The sequence below is a fragment of the Nansenia antarctica genome (assembly GCF_963989245.1).
Source record: "Nansenia antarctica genome assembly, chromosome: 5".
Classification (NCBI taxonomy): domain Eukaryota; kingdom Metazoa; phylum Chordata; class Actinopteri; order Argentiniformes; family Microstomatidae; genus Nansenia; species Nansenia antarctica.
In genome coordinates, this window is record NC_137690.1 from 25,536,840 (window position 1) to 25,551,143 (window position 14,304).

At 45.2% G+C, this 14,304-nt stretch overlaps 2 protein-coding genes across 2 annotated transcripts in view; one reads left to right on the forward strand and one right to left on the reverse strand.

Moving 5' to 3' along the window:
- inpp5e (inositol polyphosphate-5-phosphatase E) overlaps positions 1 to 2,340 on the forward strand; it is a gene marked incomplete at its 5' end in the record, with an annotated part of 5,960 nt that extends 3,620 nt beyond the window's left edge. The window contains 6 exons of the mRNA XM_080531518.1: positions 561 to 680; positions 910 to 1,017; positions 1,208 to 1,369; positions 1,523 to 1,638; positions 1,747 to 1,883; positions 2,174 to 2,340. Coding sequence (XP_080387644.1) covers positions 561 to 680; positions 910 to 1,017; positions 1,208 to 1,369; positions 1,523 to 1,638; positions 1,747 to 1,883; positions 2,174 to 2,306 — 776 coding nt within the window. The 3' untranslated portion in view covers positions 2,307 to 2,340. The remainder of the gene's footprint in view (positions 1 to 560; positions 681 to 909; positions 1,018 to 1,207; positions 1,370 to 1,522; positions 1,639 to 1,746; positions 1,884 to 2,173) is intronic.
- Positions 2,341 to 3,629: 1,289 nt separating this feature from the next.
- Positions 3,630 to 8,541, reverse strand: pmpca (peptidase, mitochondrial processing subunit alpha; the record flags this gene model as incomplete). The annotated part of the gene is made up of 13 exons (XM_080532798.1): positions 3,630 to 5,021; positions 5,161 to 5,305; positions 5,418 to 5,480; positions 5,672 to 5,762; positions 5,900 to 6,018; positions 6,141 to 6,233; positions 6,353 to 6,616; positions 6,731 to 6,831; positions 7,015 to 7,109; positions 7,302 to 7,384; positions 7,553 to 7,632; positions 7,776 to 7,978; positions 8,495 to 8,541. 13 exons carry the CDS (start codon positions 8,539 to 8,541, stop codon positions 4,852 to 4,854), a joined length of 1,554 nt encoding a protein of 517 aa, XP_080388924.1. The 3' UTR covers positions 3,630 to 4,851.
- Between the last annotated feature and the right edge of the window lie 5,763 nt (positions 8,542 to 14,304).

Sequence of the window (14,304 nt, forward strand, 5' to 3'; positions counted from 1 at the left end):
GTGCACAGAGGAAGACCTAAAACTCACGCGCTAATAGTTGTTGTTGCTATGGGCCAAGTGACTTCCTGCTCGCGGGGTCACATGACGTCGGTGAACACTACCTACACTACGCTCGTGAAGTCGCGCTGGAACTCTGACCAGCACTCGTGGAACGCCTCTCGTCCAATCAAAGCACTCGGTCCCTTTATGACGTCGAGCCCAGTGTGCGCTTCGGCGCTCTCTGAGCGAATCGACGAACGCAGCAAATGCCGTATGATATTCGTGGTATTGAAAGACCTTGCGTGCGTTCCTCCCCGAGGTATTTCTTTTGAGCAGACATTACAAACGGCATATTTGTTGTCTCTTTCCGACACTGTGTAATATTTCCAGACTGGCGACGCCATTTTGTAAACTGATCGGTCATGTTTGATCGGCCGTTTTGAGAACTCCGATCAAAACCGATCAAGGCCATATCGGCCGATACCGATCGGCGCCGATCAGATCGAGCATCACTATTCAGTGAGCATGTCATAGTCAGATTTTGTCTTGCACCTGTACCCATTGAATCTCATCCCTAACAGAGGTGGAGCATGCCACCGTTACCACACGGATCATATCTCAGATCAAGACCAAAGGGGCTGTGGGGATTGGCTTCACTTTCTTTGGGACTTCTTTCCTTTTCATCAACTCCCATTTTACCTGTAAGTGAGACCTCTGTCAAATGCACTTCTGTTCAGGAAGTGATGCCATTTGCATGACATGGGATTCTAAACAGGAAGCAGAAATCTTTTTGGCACATGCTCAGTTACAGTATAGGCGTCATCGAGCCATGATGAATGCCCTAGGTATGATTGCACTGATTAAGTGATGTCAGTTTTGTCTTTAGATGATGTCGAGTTTTAAGCTCCCTTTTATGTCCATTTGTTCCAGCCGGAGATTCCAAAGTGTATGAAAGGATTCTGGACTACAACAAGATAATTGAAGCACTTGCTCTTCCCAAAGGCCTCCCTGACACAAACCCTTACCGCTCCACCACCTGTAAGTAGGCTACTGTGTGCTGGTGTTTCTTTATAGGCAAAGTGAGTGCTAATGTATTCCTCTTACTGCAATGTCATAGTCCATGGCTAACTTGTCTCATAACATTTAGAAATTAAGTCAGGGGAACTGCTCTGTTCGTATTGCATGGAAACATCAGTGTTAATGTCCGACTGTGTTCAATGTCTCTCAGCTGATGTGACCACCCGGTTTGATGAGGTCTTCTGGTTCGGGGACTTTAATTTCCGCCTCAGTAAAGACCGTGTAGGGGTGGAGACCATTCTGGGCAAGACGGTAGGCCTAGACATGGCCTCACTGCTCCAGCACGACCAACTCTCTAAGGAGATGAAGGAGGGTATGTTTATATACCTGTACAGCCGCACTATGCTAACACTCAAAAAGAACACAGACGTTTTTTAAGGTTCAAGATATTAGATGGAGAATGATAACTTAAAATGCACGTGTATTGACATAGAAGAGTTTCTTTTATGATCTATTTTTGCTCTAGGCGCTATCTTCAAAGGCTTCCAGGAGGCACCGATTAACTTCCTCCCCACATATAAATTCGACATTGGTTGTGATGTGTACGACACAACCTCCAAGCAGCGAACTCCTTCCTACACAGTAAGGAACCCATCATTCATCGTCATCCCTCATGGCTTTGGGCAAGCACATTGTTGATGTTACTGTAGGTGTTTTTACCTACTGTATATCTGTTTCTGTGCATTCTAGGACAGAATACTGTATAGGACCAGACAGGTAGATGACATCAAGGTAATCAAGTACTTGAGCTGCGCGGCGATTAAGACCTCGGACCACCGGCCTGTGGTCGGCATGTTCCAGGTCAAACTCCGTCCTGGGAGAGACAAGTGAGTTCTCCACCTCTCTGAGCTGTGGCAACAGCAAAACGTCTAAAAGATCTGGATAAAAAGAAATACATAACTCCGTAATAGCAGTAGGAATCCCAAATACCGCCATTTTCATATGTTAAACTGTACATTGAGGAAACTGTTTTATGATGCATCATCTGTTAATGTTTAGGGTTCTTTGCAGTGTTCACTGTTCATGGTCAATGTTCTGAGACGTCCTCTGAATGCTTCTGGAACCCTCCATGTTTGTCTGTTTTGATCTTCTCTGTTTGGTGTGGTTCGTTTCCCAGCATCCCTCTGGGCGCGGGCCAGTTTGACAGGAGCCTTTACCTGGAAGGCATCAGGAGGAGGATCACCAGAGAGCTGAAGAGACGAGAGGCCATGAAGAGCCAGGGTAGCAGCACCATCTGCTCCATCTCCTGAGCCTGGCCCAGGAGCCACTCTGACCCAGGCAGAACGGACCTCAGATGTTTCCAGCCCAGAATCATTCAAGTCATGGAGACTGAGCTGTCAGCGCCCTCTACTGACAATTGTCGGAACGCTGTGACGTGCTGAGGGGGGCTATGTGTGCCAGAGGACAGGGACCTTGAGGCAGACACAGCAGTGTACAGTATATTTATACAGCTCCCTTACACAAACAAGACTGGGGAAACATGCCATTGAAGAGGACCCCTCAGTCCCACACACCAGCGTGCACTGACTGAACGTGAAAGAAACATCTGTGCATACACTATATTATTTTCTAATTATTTTGTAAATGTATTTAACAAGCTAGGTTGGTATGGACCATATGGCACCTTTTAAGCTCTCTTCAGCATAGCAGTATTCAAAGGCTTTGTAAATGCATTTAATAGCTTTCAAAGGGTAATGCAGTATACACACATTAGTACATGGGGGGCATTCCTTGACACCATCACCTTCTTTATAGATCTATTCTATAGCTATTCTTGATGTACACACACCAAAGTTTGATCTTACTCCAAAAACATTCTTGGCATCTGAGATCTACCTTTGGAACAAAAGCTCTGTGACCCAACCCTTGAGAGATTTAAAACATGTTCATGGCATCAGTGTCAAATATCAGGGAAATGTCAGCTTTTTGGTGTTTGCAAGTACTTATTAAAGTAATAGTTAATACACAGTGTGATCATTTTCACATTGTCTGTACTGTATGTCACTAACTCATGTAATGATTTCACTCATCTTTTGCATGGGTGAGGTTAATCATGTTGTATGGTAACCTGTCCTGGATGGAGGGCTTCTGTTGTACTATGGTTCATTGCCTTAACGTCATCTGTCTCATCTAAAGCTAAATGAAATGTCCTGTACTGTAACTCATGAGAAATGTATTTTCCATGTACCGTACTGTATTGTGCTAACACGAGAAAAGTCCTTGCATGGAGATCAGTGGTTCTGTAGTCATGTACAGTAACAGTGAATCATCTTATTCACTATGCTCATTCATGGCAAGTGCCTGTGATCTGGTCTGCGATTTCCTCAGGACTCCATATCTGTGCGATTTTTATAACACCTTCTATGTGACTTAACATCAAATAATAAATTGTTTTGACTATGTGTGAGTTATTTGATGTTAGGGGGGAAACTCTCCCCACTCTCTGCTCCACTGCAGTAAGTAACTGGATGTAATAAAACTATATCCTTTAAAAAGCTCGCAAGGAATTGGGACGCATGAAGTCAATAAACCGACACATTCAGGTTTAAAATATAGATTTTTATTCATGGCAATAATCATATTTATTTACCGGAAACAGCTTCTGGGGCGTAAAGATAAGAATATAGACACATACACACACGACATGGGTTTTCACATTCAATGTTTACTTTCTCTCCAGGAGCTAGAGAACTCTGTAATAAATGAAAACATGGTGGCCCCAGACCCACACATGGCACTATTCAGATATGAAGGGTCTTAAAAAAAAAAAACTATATAGTGGGGAAAAAAACTCAATAGGTAGCAAGGAACGCACTGTGTTGATATGCTACATAGTAATATTATTATTCTCGCTGAGGGGACATTAATTTAAACTAAACCAATTGGTTTCTCTAGCACCTGAGAGTACATCAGTACATACAGATACACGCAACAGAACAGTGCATTAGGTTGAATGAAGGAGAATGAAGCCCTGATACCATATACTGAGATTAGTGTGGCTCCATCTACAATTAACTACAGTTACAAGGTTGGCGAGAGGAATCCAAACATTTCCCAAGTTTCTTTTATTCACGTTATTTCCTGTGCTGTACAGAGCTGACAGGCTCGCCCATATGAATGGGAGGGGACATTTTGACAGAAGTGCTAGCAGTTGTAGAGTGTCTTGCAGTTTTCAGTCACCCTAAACTAAGTGGAGGAGGGTGACAAGGCCTTAGGTGAGACTCCAGTCTCAGTGAAAGCTAACAGGAGCGGGTGTGTAACATTTCTGAAGGAAGTAGCTTTGTAAACCGTTGCATGTAGGACATTTCTGCAATAGAAGGCTGTCTTCACTCTCTCACACATACAAGTCAAGGCCTGTTTGCTATCCTTTAAAAGGCTAGGAAACAGAGACGACGCTGACCCTTCATCCTTTTCATTAAGGTTTAGAAGACCGTTGAGGACCTCCTCCTGTATAGGTCACCTCGTGCCGCTCTTCAGTCATACTCACCCACATTCATTCACACATCCTTGGAATTTAAAAACCAAAAGCATGCAAACCATGTGAGCCAACAGGAAATGAAGCAGGACTTCCTTCTGGCGAAAGAAAAATGTTGACGTTCCAACTGCGTGGGAGCGAGATCATTTCTTGAAGAGTAAAATGTAGGTCTAAAAGTCACCACTCAACACTTTAGCAATTGAGGTCCAAACATAGTCCTCTCCCCGAGCGTTGAACAGCTGCATTGATAGAACACTATCGTGGGGTCGGTGTTCAGTATATACAGTGATGTCGCCAGTGCTGACTGGATGGTGGGCCGTCTATCGGAAGAGGCGGTACATGCGTGGCAGGCGTCCGTCCTTGCTGGACAGTGCAGCCTGGATGTGCTCGTAGGAGGGCATTTCCGTCAGGTCTCCTAGCGCTGCTACTGCCGGTTTGCTGCGAAGCATCTTGGCTGTGACCCTCTTTATGTCGCCCGCTGTAACGTCGCCTGAAAAGAGATGAGGGGAGAGTCATACACAGAGCCATGGTGATCCACCATGTCCTCATTTCCTGCTGTGAATAATTCATTAATGCTATTACAGACTCACAGCCTACTGTCATGACACAGCCAGGGCTCTAATACTCACTGATAAGTGTACACAGCTCATGTGGGAGTTTCCTCTTCCCCGTAGCCAGAACCTGTCGGCCGACGTCCTCGAATATGACTGGCCTAGACTCCAGATTCATCATCAGCATAGACTTCAGCTGTGTCTTGGCTCTCTCTAACTCCATCTGGAGAAAGAAGACTTTCAAGGTCAGTTCACAAAGCTTTATGGTCTACTTTAAGCAGTAATTGTTCTTATCAAGACATAACATCCTTTCCTATGGAAATAGCCAGTCTTACCTCTCCTGCTGTCCCGGCCATCTGAATGAACTCTCTGGTTATGATCTCCACCATTTCCCGCACCTTGACAGAATAAAGGGCTCTGTCAATTCTGGATTTGCTTGCGGCACTTGAATGACATTAAGGTCAGGTATCATTTTCCTCATTTTAATTTCAGTTCAAAATCACTACAAAGCACTGTAGAGCTCAAAACAAAACAAAAATCTCTCTGAGATTTGCTGTTGTACGTCTTTCCAGGAACTTCTTCTCCTTACCTGTCTGGGGTCAGCACTGGCATGGATACACAGCAGCCCACTGTCCTCATAGCTATGGTGGTAGGAAGTGGCGTTATACATCCAATGATGCCTGAAGATGAAAAGAAAAACAGAAATGAGTAACTCACTTCACAAAAACAATTAACCAGAATGAGACATGAAAGTTATTCAGTCGTAAAGCCAAGCTCTCAGAGACCCACAGCCTAGCATAAGGAGTTGGCTGCTCACCTGTTGAGCACGTTGAGGTAGAGCCGAGTGAACATGCCTTTTCCAGGACCTCCCGCCGAGAAGGACCCCCCTCCACCCATCATCATGTTGAGGACTGCAAAGGGGATGAAGTCATCCTCCTGTGAGACAGATATATAACATCCAGATAGAAGACGTGGCTGCATGATGCTGAGACTGTTTACCCAAGTGGGCAGAGAGATCATTCACACCGACCAATCAACAAATCGCTGTGGGTACTTACCAGGAAGGAACAGCTCTCCAGGCCAATCATGATGTGTGTGAGCTCAGGGATGGGGGTGGGGCCAAGGCTCACATCTGACATGTCCTTCTCCATCTGAGAGGATCAGAACAGTCAGAGCTTTCAACTGACAAGTCAGTCAACCAATAAACAAGTACGTCCATAAAATGATATTTATTTATTGATTTTTTTTTATGACATCAAACTGCTCTCACCTTAATGATGCCACCCGTGTATTGTGCTATAGAGAGATCAACATTGCTAGGTGTGCTCACTCCCCACACCGGCTTAGCATCTAGCAGATATTTCCGGGCACATTCAACCAACTGCTCGTGTTCAATGCCCACACCAGCTAGCACCATGCGTTCTGGGCAGTAGTAGCTACGCAGGTAGGCATGGAGCAGCTCCTTGTCAATCTTCTCAACGTTCTCTAACGGACAAAAGCGAGGCAGACCTACAGTGTTCCCCCGATACGCCGCCTAGAACACAGAGGACACGTCATGAAGATTGCACGCTCACTCAAGTTCAAAAAGGGTCGTCCCAAAATGTTGGTCACATAGGAAAATAGTTCACAAATGAATGTCATGACTCACGGCATGGATCATCTCTGTCAGCAAGGGTTCGGGGTCAGGCCTCATGTTCAGGTCCTCTAGCTCGAAGCGCACAGCCATCTTGGTCATCTCTATCTCGTCATCTGGGAGAACAGGTAAACAGAGCCACCGATGATGAACACAAGTACTCCAGCACACACCTTTACCTTTGTGTGTTTACTTGACAGGAGCCTTTACAATTAACAAGTAACGAGAAAAATGTTTAAGACCAAGGGACATCATCATGAAACATTATGACAGATCTGTCACTCAAAGCCTGGACTGACCTAATAGGCGTGGTTGCAGCACGGCGTCAGAGAGAAGGCTGACTACTGTGTCCAGTCCCTTCACTTCAGCAGAGACTGCATACATGGTTGTGTCTCTGTGAAGGAATCCACACAAATGCCAAACTGAATATCAAATCTGCTCACACAGAACTGAAGAAATAGCATTCATATGCCAAACTGAGCATTAACAAAAGAGTGATCGGACAATATCTTGCCCCATTATCTAGCTTTTGACCTAAAGCCTACTGCACATCATTCAAAGAGATTGAATAGTGAAAAAGGCATACCTTGAAGATTGGCAGTCACATATCCCTCCATGCTTTTCAAGTGTAAGGAGGATTTCATCTTTACTCCCATACTGGGCTGTGGACTACATATTCATAAACATAAAACAAATCAATCATCAATTAGAACTACTTCATATGATGCAAAGTAATATAAGAAGGTAGGATTGGAAAATAGGCTGTAATATTGTTTACACTAGAGGAGTTTGGCTAGTTGAATTGAGATTACTGAAAGCAAAGAGTAGGCTACTTACAGAAAAGGCAAGTTTCTCCAGAAAGTGTGCAACTCCACTTGGGTATTTTGTCTCATGCCTGGAACCTGAGTTGACTAAAACTGATAAGAAAAAGAGAGAGACGTATTAACTCATACACTATACTATGACTAGTGTGTGACATGCTGTACAGAAGCAATGGATACTTGGGCAGAAACCAAACTAAATGGATCAGCAGCTCAATCAAAGTGCAACGCCAACTTACTTCCGACAGTGCAGAACTGACCAAACTTGTTCTGAGATGCAACTTTAAGACCATTTTCCAAAGTAGTAATTCTGGTCTCAGATTTCTCATGTCCGTCGACTGAGGCAAACACCGGTTTGGGTATCCCCGGTAAGGGGGAGGACAGGGAGATGTTGGGATATCCGCTGCCGCTGCTGTACTTTCTATATGCTGCAATTCCAAACCTTTAACAGCAGAAGAGAACATGTTTATTGATCGCTGGCATTCAACAAGTGAGGAATTATTTCCTGACAGGTACTCACAGAACTGAATGATTCATGATAGAAGCACGTTTGAGCAGTCACCTAAACGTTCTCATCAGATGACAACGTCTGTGTGTGTGCGTGCGTGTCTGTGTGTGTGTGTAAAAAAGAGAAGAAAAACCAGGTCACACAGACCATGCATGGACAGCCGATCGTCTTAAAGTTATGAATGATACAGGGCTATGCCTAAAACACATGTTGTTCTTAATTGACCAGCTTATTGGGCAAAGTCATTCAGTATGTTACATGACATCCGTACTATAAACCTGCTGCTGGGCTCGTTTGACAGCTAGCATGCTCGCTAGGATGGCTATTTGGGCATCTCGGTGATCAAGAGGGACACCCGATATGTCAGCATATTCTCCTAACAGAAGGTATGGAACTACGGTGTACGTTGTAAAGTAATCGCTTTAATGTGTGGAAATCAATATGTATTACCTCTGGACACGGCCCCAAGTTCTACACCTCGACATGTGCGCCGCCATCTTGGGTTATGTATGACCACTGGTTCACCCGGATTAGGATCTGTTCAAACACTTCCTCTGTCGCCTGTTACTTAGTGACATGATGCCGTTTTTTCCCCCCTTCTGACAACTACCCAAATCCAAAAATATAATGCCCAAGATAATAAGAGGCTGTGACTTATCGTCGATATTATCACGGGTGTAGTTAGACAATACGCGAGTGCTGGTGTCGCGTAGCCTATGTGTTCCCTGGGGGGTATTCCATCAACGTTGCTAAAGGAAAATACAGGCTTATTTTATATATATATATATCAGACAGTTATATATCAGACAATATAACTGTAATGTAAGTATTCAAAATGAAACCTGCATTTTACTAGGACATTTTGGAGACCTTGTTATCTTACAGTTTTTATTGCTGTAGTTGTTGCTACAATTAAACTTTATTACGTGTGCATATTGTTCTACCCATTTACTTTTACATGTGTCTTATTTCAATTTCTGAGGACATTGGCCCTCCGTCCTGCCAGAGGATTGGATCCCTTATAATATGGCTGGTTTACAGACTAAGTTGAATGCATAACTCTGAAGACTAGAACAGAGAGACGAACTAGAACAGTTACCAGTTACCAGTGGATTAATAAAGGGTGGGTATAATTATCTAAATGTTTGGTTCATTGAATAAAGAAATAAATAGGCTACTTGAAAGTGGTACTCCACTCTCCTTAACCCTTATGTTGTGTTCGGGTCTGCCGTGGCCCGTTTCAAGTTACAATTATATAATAACTACCATCTAGTTTTTTTTATTATTGGAACAAGGTTCATGATATCCTCCACAACAGCTATATAAACACTACAAAACTGATTTTGACAATTTTAGCCAATTCTGCCAATATAATTTGATGTTCGGGTCTGGGAAGACCCAGCAGTGCATTGAAATATTGTGGGGCCATACAATAAAATGACAACAGGATTGGTTATGAATGCATAATAAGTTAGTTATGATGTAGTAATAACAATATTGGATGATAGTCATTGTTTTTGAGTGTTTTGGACTGAGTTAAATCATAGGTGATGTTAAATCATCTGTGAAGGCAGACACCCAGGGAGAGAAGGCAGCCCACCTGACTGTGAAGGCAGACACCCAGGGAGAGAAGGCAGCCCCCCTGGCTGTGAAGGCAGCCAGCCATGGAGAGAAGACAGCCCCCAAGGCTGAAAAGACAAGAAAAGATGAGGAGGACTTGGCCCTGCTGAAGGCCAAGGACGCCGAGCTGGAGGAGTTGGAGAGAGAGAGCGTGGTGTTGTGTGAGGAGTGGGGCAGACTGCAAGATATCCGACCTGGAGAAGAAACCCCTGGAGACCGCCAAAGCCACCAGGGAGGCAGAGGAGGCTCTGGTGCTTTGCAGGGAGGAGGTGAAGGAGGGCCGACTGAGAGAGAGCGACCTCCACCAAAAGCTCCACGATATGGAGGAGGAGAAGAAAAGCCTCCTCCGTGACCACAAGAAGGGGAGGCGCCAAGCCCTCACTGCCCAGCAAAAGACTGAGGAGAGCCTGGCCGAGGTCAGGGTGACCCTCGCCAACACCACCAGGGAGGCAGAGGACAAGATCAGGGTCCTGGAGAGTGACAAGGCAGCAGCTGAGGAGGCTCTGGTGCGTTGCAGGGAGGAGGTGAAGGAGGAGAGCGGGCTCCAAGAGACTGAGGGGAGCCTGGCTGAGGTCAGGGCGACCCTCGCCAACACCACCAGGGAGGCAGAGGACAAGATCAGGGTCCTGGAGAGTGAGGCCCTGGTGGACAAGGTAGCAGATGAGGAGGCTCTGGGGCTTTGCAGGGAGGAGGTGAAGGAGAGCCGACTTAGGGAGAGCGCCCTCCAACAAAAGCTCCACAATATGGAGCAGGAGAAGAAGAGCCTCCTCCGCAACAACTCTGACCTGGAGAAGGAGAAGAAGAGCCTCCTCCGCAACAACTCCGACCTGGAGAAGGAGAGGTGCCAGGCCCTCGCTGCACAGGGAGAAACGGAGGGGAGCCTGGCTGAGGTCAGGGCGACCCACGCCAACGCCATCAGGAAGGCAAAGGACAAGATCAGGGTCCTGGAGAGTGACAAGGCAGCAGCGGAGGAGGCTCTGGTGCGTTGCAGGGAGGAGGTGAAGGAGGTGAAGGTGAAGGAGAGCGACCTCCACCAAAAGCTCCACGGTATGGAGCAGGAGAAGAAGAGCCTCCTCCACAACAATTCTGACCTGGAGAAGGAGAGGCGCCAGGCCCTCGCTACACAGGGAGAAAGGGAGGGGAGCCTGGCCGAGGTAGGGCGACCCTCGCCAACGCCACCAGGGAGGCAGAGGACAAGATCAGGGTCCTGGAGAGTGAGGCCCTGGTGGCCAAGGCAGCAGCTGAGGAGGCTCTGGAGCTTTGCAGGGAGGAGGTGAAGGAGGTACAGGTGAAGGAGAGCGACCTTCACCAAAAGCTCCATGATATGGAGCAGGAGAAGAAGAGCCTCCTCCGCGACAACTCCGACCTGGAGAAGGAGAGGTACCAGGCCCTCGCTGCACAGGGAGAAACGGAGGGGAGCCTGGCTGAGGTCAGGGTGACCCTCCTGGACCTGGAGAAGTGCAGGGACGAGGCCCGCACCAAGCTCCAGGAGGACAAAGACCAGTGGGGGAAGGAGAAGGCCTCCCTCACAGCCGCCCATCTGCAGGCCCTTGCTGACGCCAAGAAGCTGGAGGAGAAGGAGAGAGCTTTCCCCCTAAACTCCCATCAGGTGCAGCTGGAGCAGCGCACCGCTGAGGCTGAGGAGAGGAGCAGGGCGGAGGTGGAGGCGCAGAAGATGGTCACCATCGACCAGGGGGCCATTCCACTAAAGGTGGATCAGTATAGCTGCGATATAAATAAATGCGGAGCTCAGGCAACTCGAGATTGGAATTCAAGCCTCAGGTGATTCCTCGAACGAGGATCAGCCTTGTGTCATCAGTGTTCACAGAAGACAGGCTTACAAATCTTCGATATGGGCGCGTGCACGCAGACATACGCAGCCCCGAAGAGTCGATCTGTCGAAATGAAGATACTCCACTCTGCAGGGGTACTACATTTACGCAGCATTCCGAATTATTGATTTTTATGAAGACGGAAAAATAAGATGTAAAATAGTGCAATACTGCCGCAATTAACAAGGCGAGGGAAATGGTTTGGCAAGAAATTGCTGACCGATTAAATGCGTAGGTCATACTAGCCCCAGTTATTGTTATATGTTCATATTTTAATAAATGAATATTACTACTGTGGTGATATCCGCAGCAGGCTACAAACCGTCATATCGCCACAATGGCCTAGTGGTATCGACCGCTGCCATAGGATTTATTCGTCATTTTATATCGGTGGTTCGAATCCCTCTTCAGACGCACTTTTTACTGCATTTCGTTGTCTGAATCTAATCTAAAATCTCATCTAAAAAAGTATGTAGGCTATAAAATTATGGTGCAGGCTAATTTACAAGAACTGACACGATTACAATGGTGTTTGAAACCTTTGCATGAAATCTTCGGTTAAATGTAAAAAAAGAAAAAAAGAATGACTTAGTCAAGTCTCGAACTCGCAACCTTTGGAACTCTAGCTGGCTGCCTTAACCACTACGCCAGCCAGACCACTGTGATGACAGCAATGCAAGTTGAGACAATTACATTTTTAACACTCTTTTCTTTATTGATCTATCGATCTATCTATCACACTTTCAAAATATCAAGTTATCTATCACACAATCAAACTATCTATCGATCGATCACACTTTAAAAATATCAAATTATCTATCTATCACACAGTCAAACTATCTAATCTATCTATCTTGTGTGAAGTGGGAACTAATATTTCCTAAAAGACACATGAGGAACTGTCGTTCGGGGTTTAGTTTCCGCCTGTGAGCCTTTTTTGACGCACGGATGACTATAGCCTGTGTTTTAGCCTGGTCGGGAGCAGGCTAATTATATCTGACTCAGAAGGAGCTCAACCAAGCAGCGAATTATTTGAGCCACATTGATGGAACCGAACGCAAGCTAACATTTTCGAGGCTTAGAACTTTATTGAGGCTTAGAACTTTATCGAGCTTCGTGGAATAGGGCCCTGGTCACCTGTCGTCAGCAGCTCTCCCTCTCCCAGACCAAGCTGCAGCAGGAGGAGGTCCAGAGCACGGAGCTGAAGCTGCAGTTGGAGGTCATGAGGGAAGAGTCCGAAAAGAAAGAGGAGAAGAAGAAATCCTTAGTTCCCTACTTTAAGTGGTTAGGGTTAGGGTTAGGGTTAGGGTTTGGGTTAGCACATTCATGGGATTGGGTTAGCACATTTATACCGGGTTAGGGTTAGAAAAAAATGGAAAAAGACTCAGAAAAGAGAGGAGAAGAAGAAATCCAAAGTTCCCTACTTTAAGTGTTTAGGGTTTGGGTTAGCACATTTACACCGTGTTTGAAAAAAAATAAAAAAATACTCAGAAAAGAGAGGAGAAGTTCCCTACTAAAGGGTTTGGGTTAGCACATTAACACTGTGTTTAAAAAAATAAAAAATAAAAACTTTCTTTAATAAAAGTGTGAATATGTGCAAAATATGTGCATACGTTACATTAACATCGTATCTGGTAGCCTACTGGACTGGGTTGCACCAATTTGGCGTAAGTCATTACTAAATGCAGGCATTTAGTAGTTACTAAACCCCTAGTTGTTACTAGCTAGTTTCAAACTAGTTGTTTACTAATTTCGGTTGCACCACGTCAATCTTTTGCCAATCTTAGCTAGTAAATACTCAGTTTTGGTAACAGTTTTTTGTTTCTCTACTGTAACATAACCAGGTACATTAATAATAATAATAATAATAATAATAATTACAATTTACAATACAAAAATTGGGGGTCCCTCAAAAGAATGTGTACTGTATAACATGATAGCCATCTATGAGCAATGCACTGTATATAAGATGATGACCAAGGGTCTTTCTGCTGCTGACCATGAGTCCTGTTGATGGAGCCCAATTTTCTTTTAGAGTCTGTAGGCTACTGTATTTGTTTATTAACATTCATAAATATGATATATTGTCAGAATTTTTGTCTTCTTTTATAAAATGTAAATTATTTTAATTTGTTGTGCTGGTTTATTATGAACAACATGTAAAATTGCAGGAAACTAGTACAAATAATTGGGTGGGAGAGAGGGGCCGCTGCCAAAACGTGTAGCTTTGGGTCGCTCCACCGCAAAAAAAAATGTCACTCCAAACCATTGGTGAAACTTGGCAGCCCTGCAAACACATTTGACTCAGTAAGTGAATCATCTATCCACCATAGCAGGAAAAAGTAATATACTTGCAGTGTTTCCTCTACATGCATTTCATCGTGGCGGACCGCCACGATGGAATTTCCTCCGCCACCATTCAGATTTCTCAAAAAAAAAAAAATTTAGGCCGCTTTTCAGACCTTCACATCGCTAGACACACCCACAAGCGCGAAGCGACGCGCTTGCAAAACTGTTTTGTGATTGGTCGAATACATCTAGGCTGCGTGTAGTCTACAAACTACTTCAAATGTTACAATATGCGCGACGACGGTGCTGGATCCTGGATCTGTGCATCGGTGTGCAGGAAGAACACGGAGCAGGCGCCAGACCAGACTAGATGATCGTGGAGTGAAGATATTATGAAAGTGTACGTGCTTGTCGATCACCCGTCGCATCGCGTACGCTTTAATAATCTCTTCACTCCACAATCATCTAGTCTGGTCTGGCGCCTGCTCCGTCTGTTTTTCTTCCTGCACACAGGTAAAC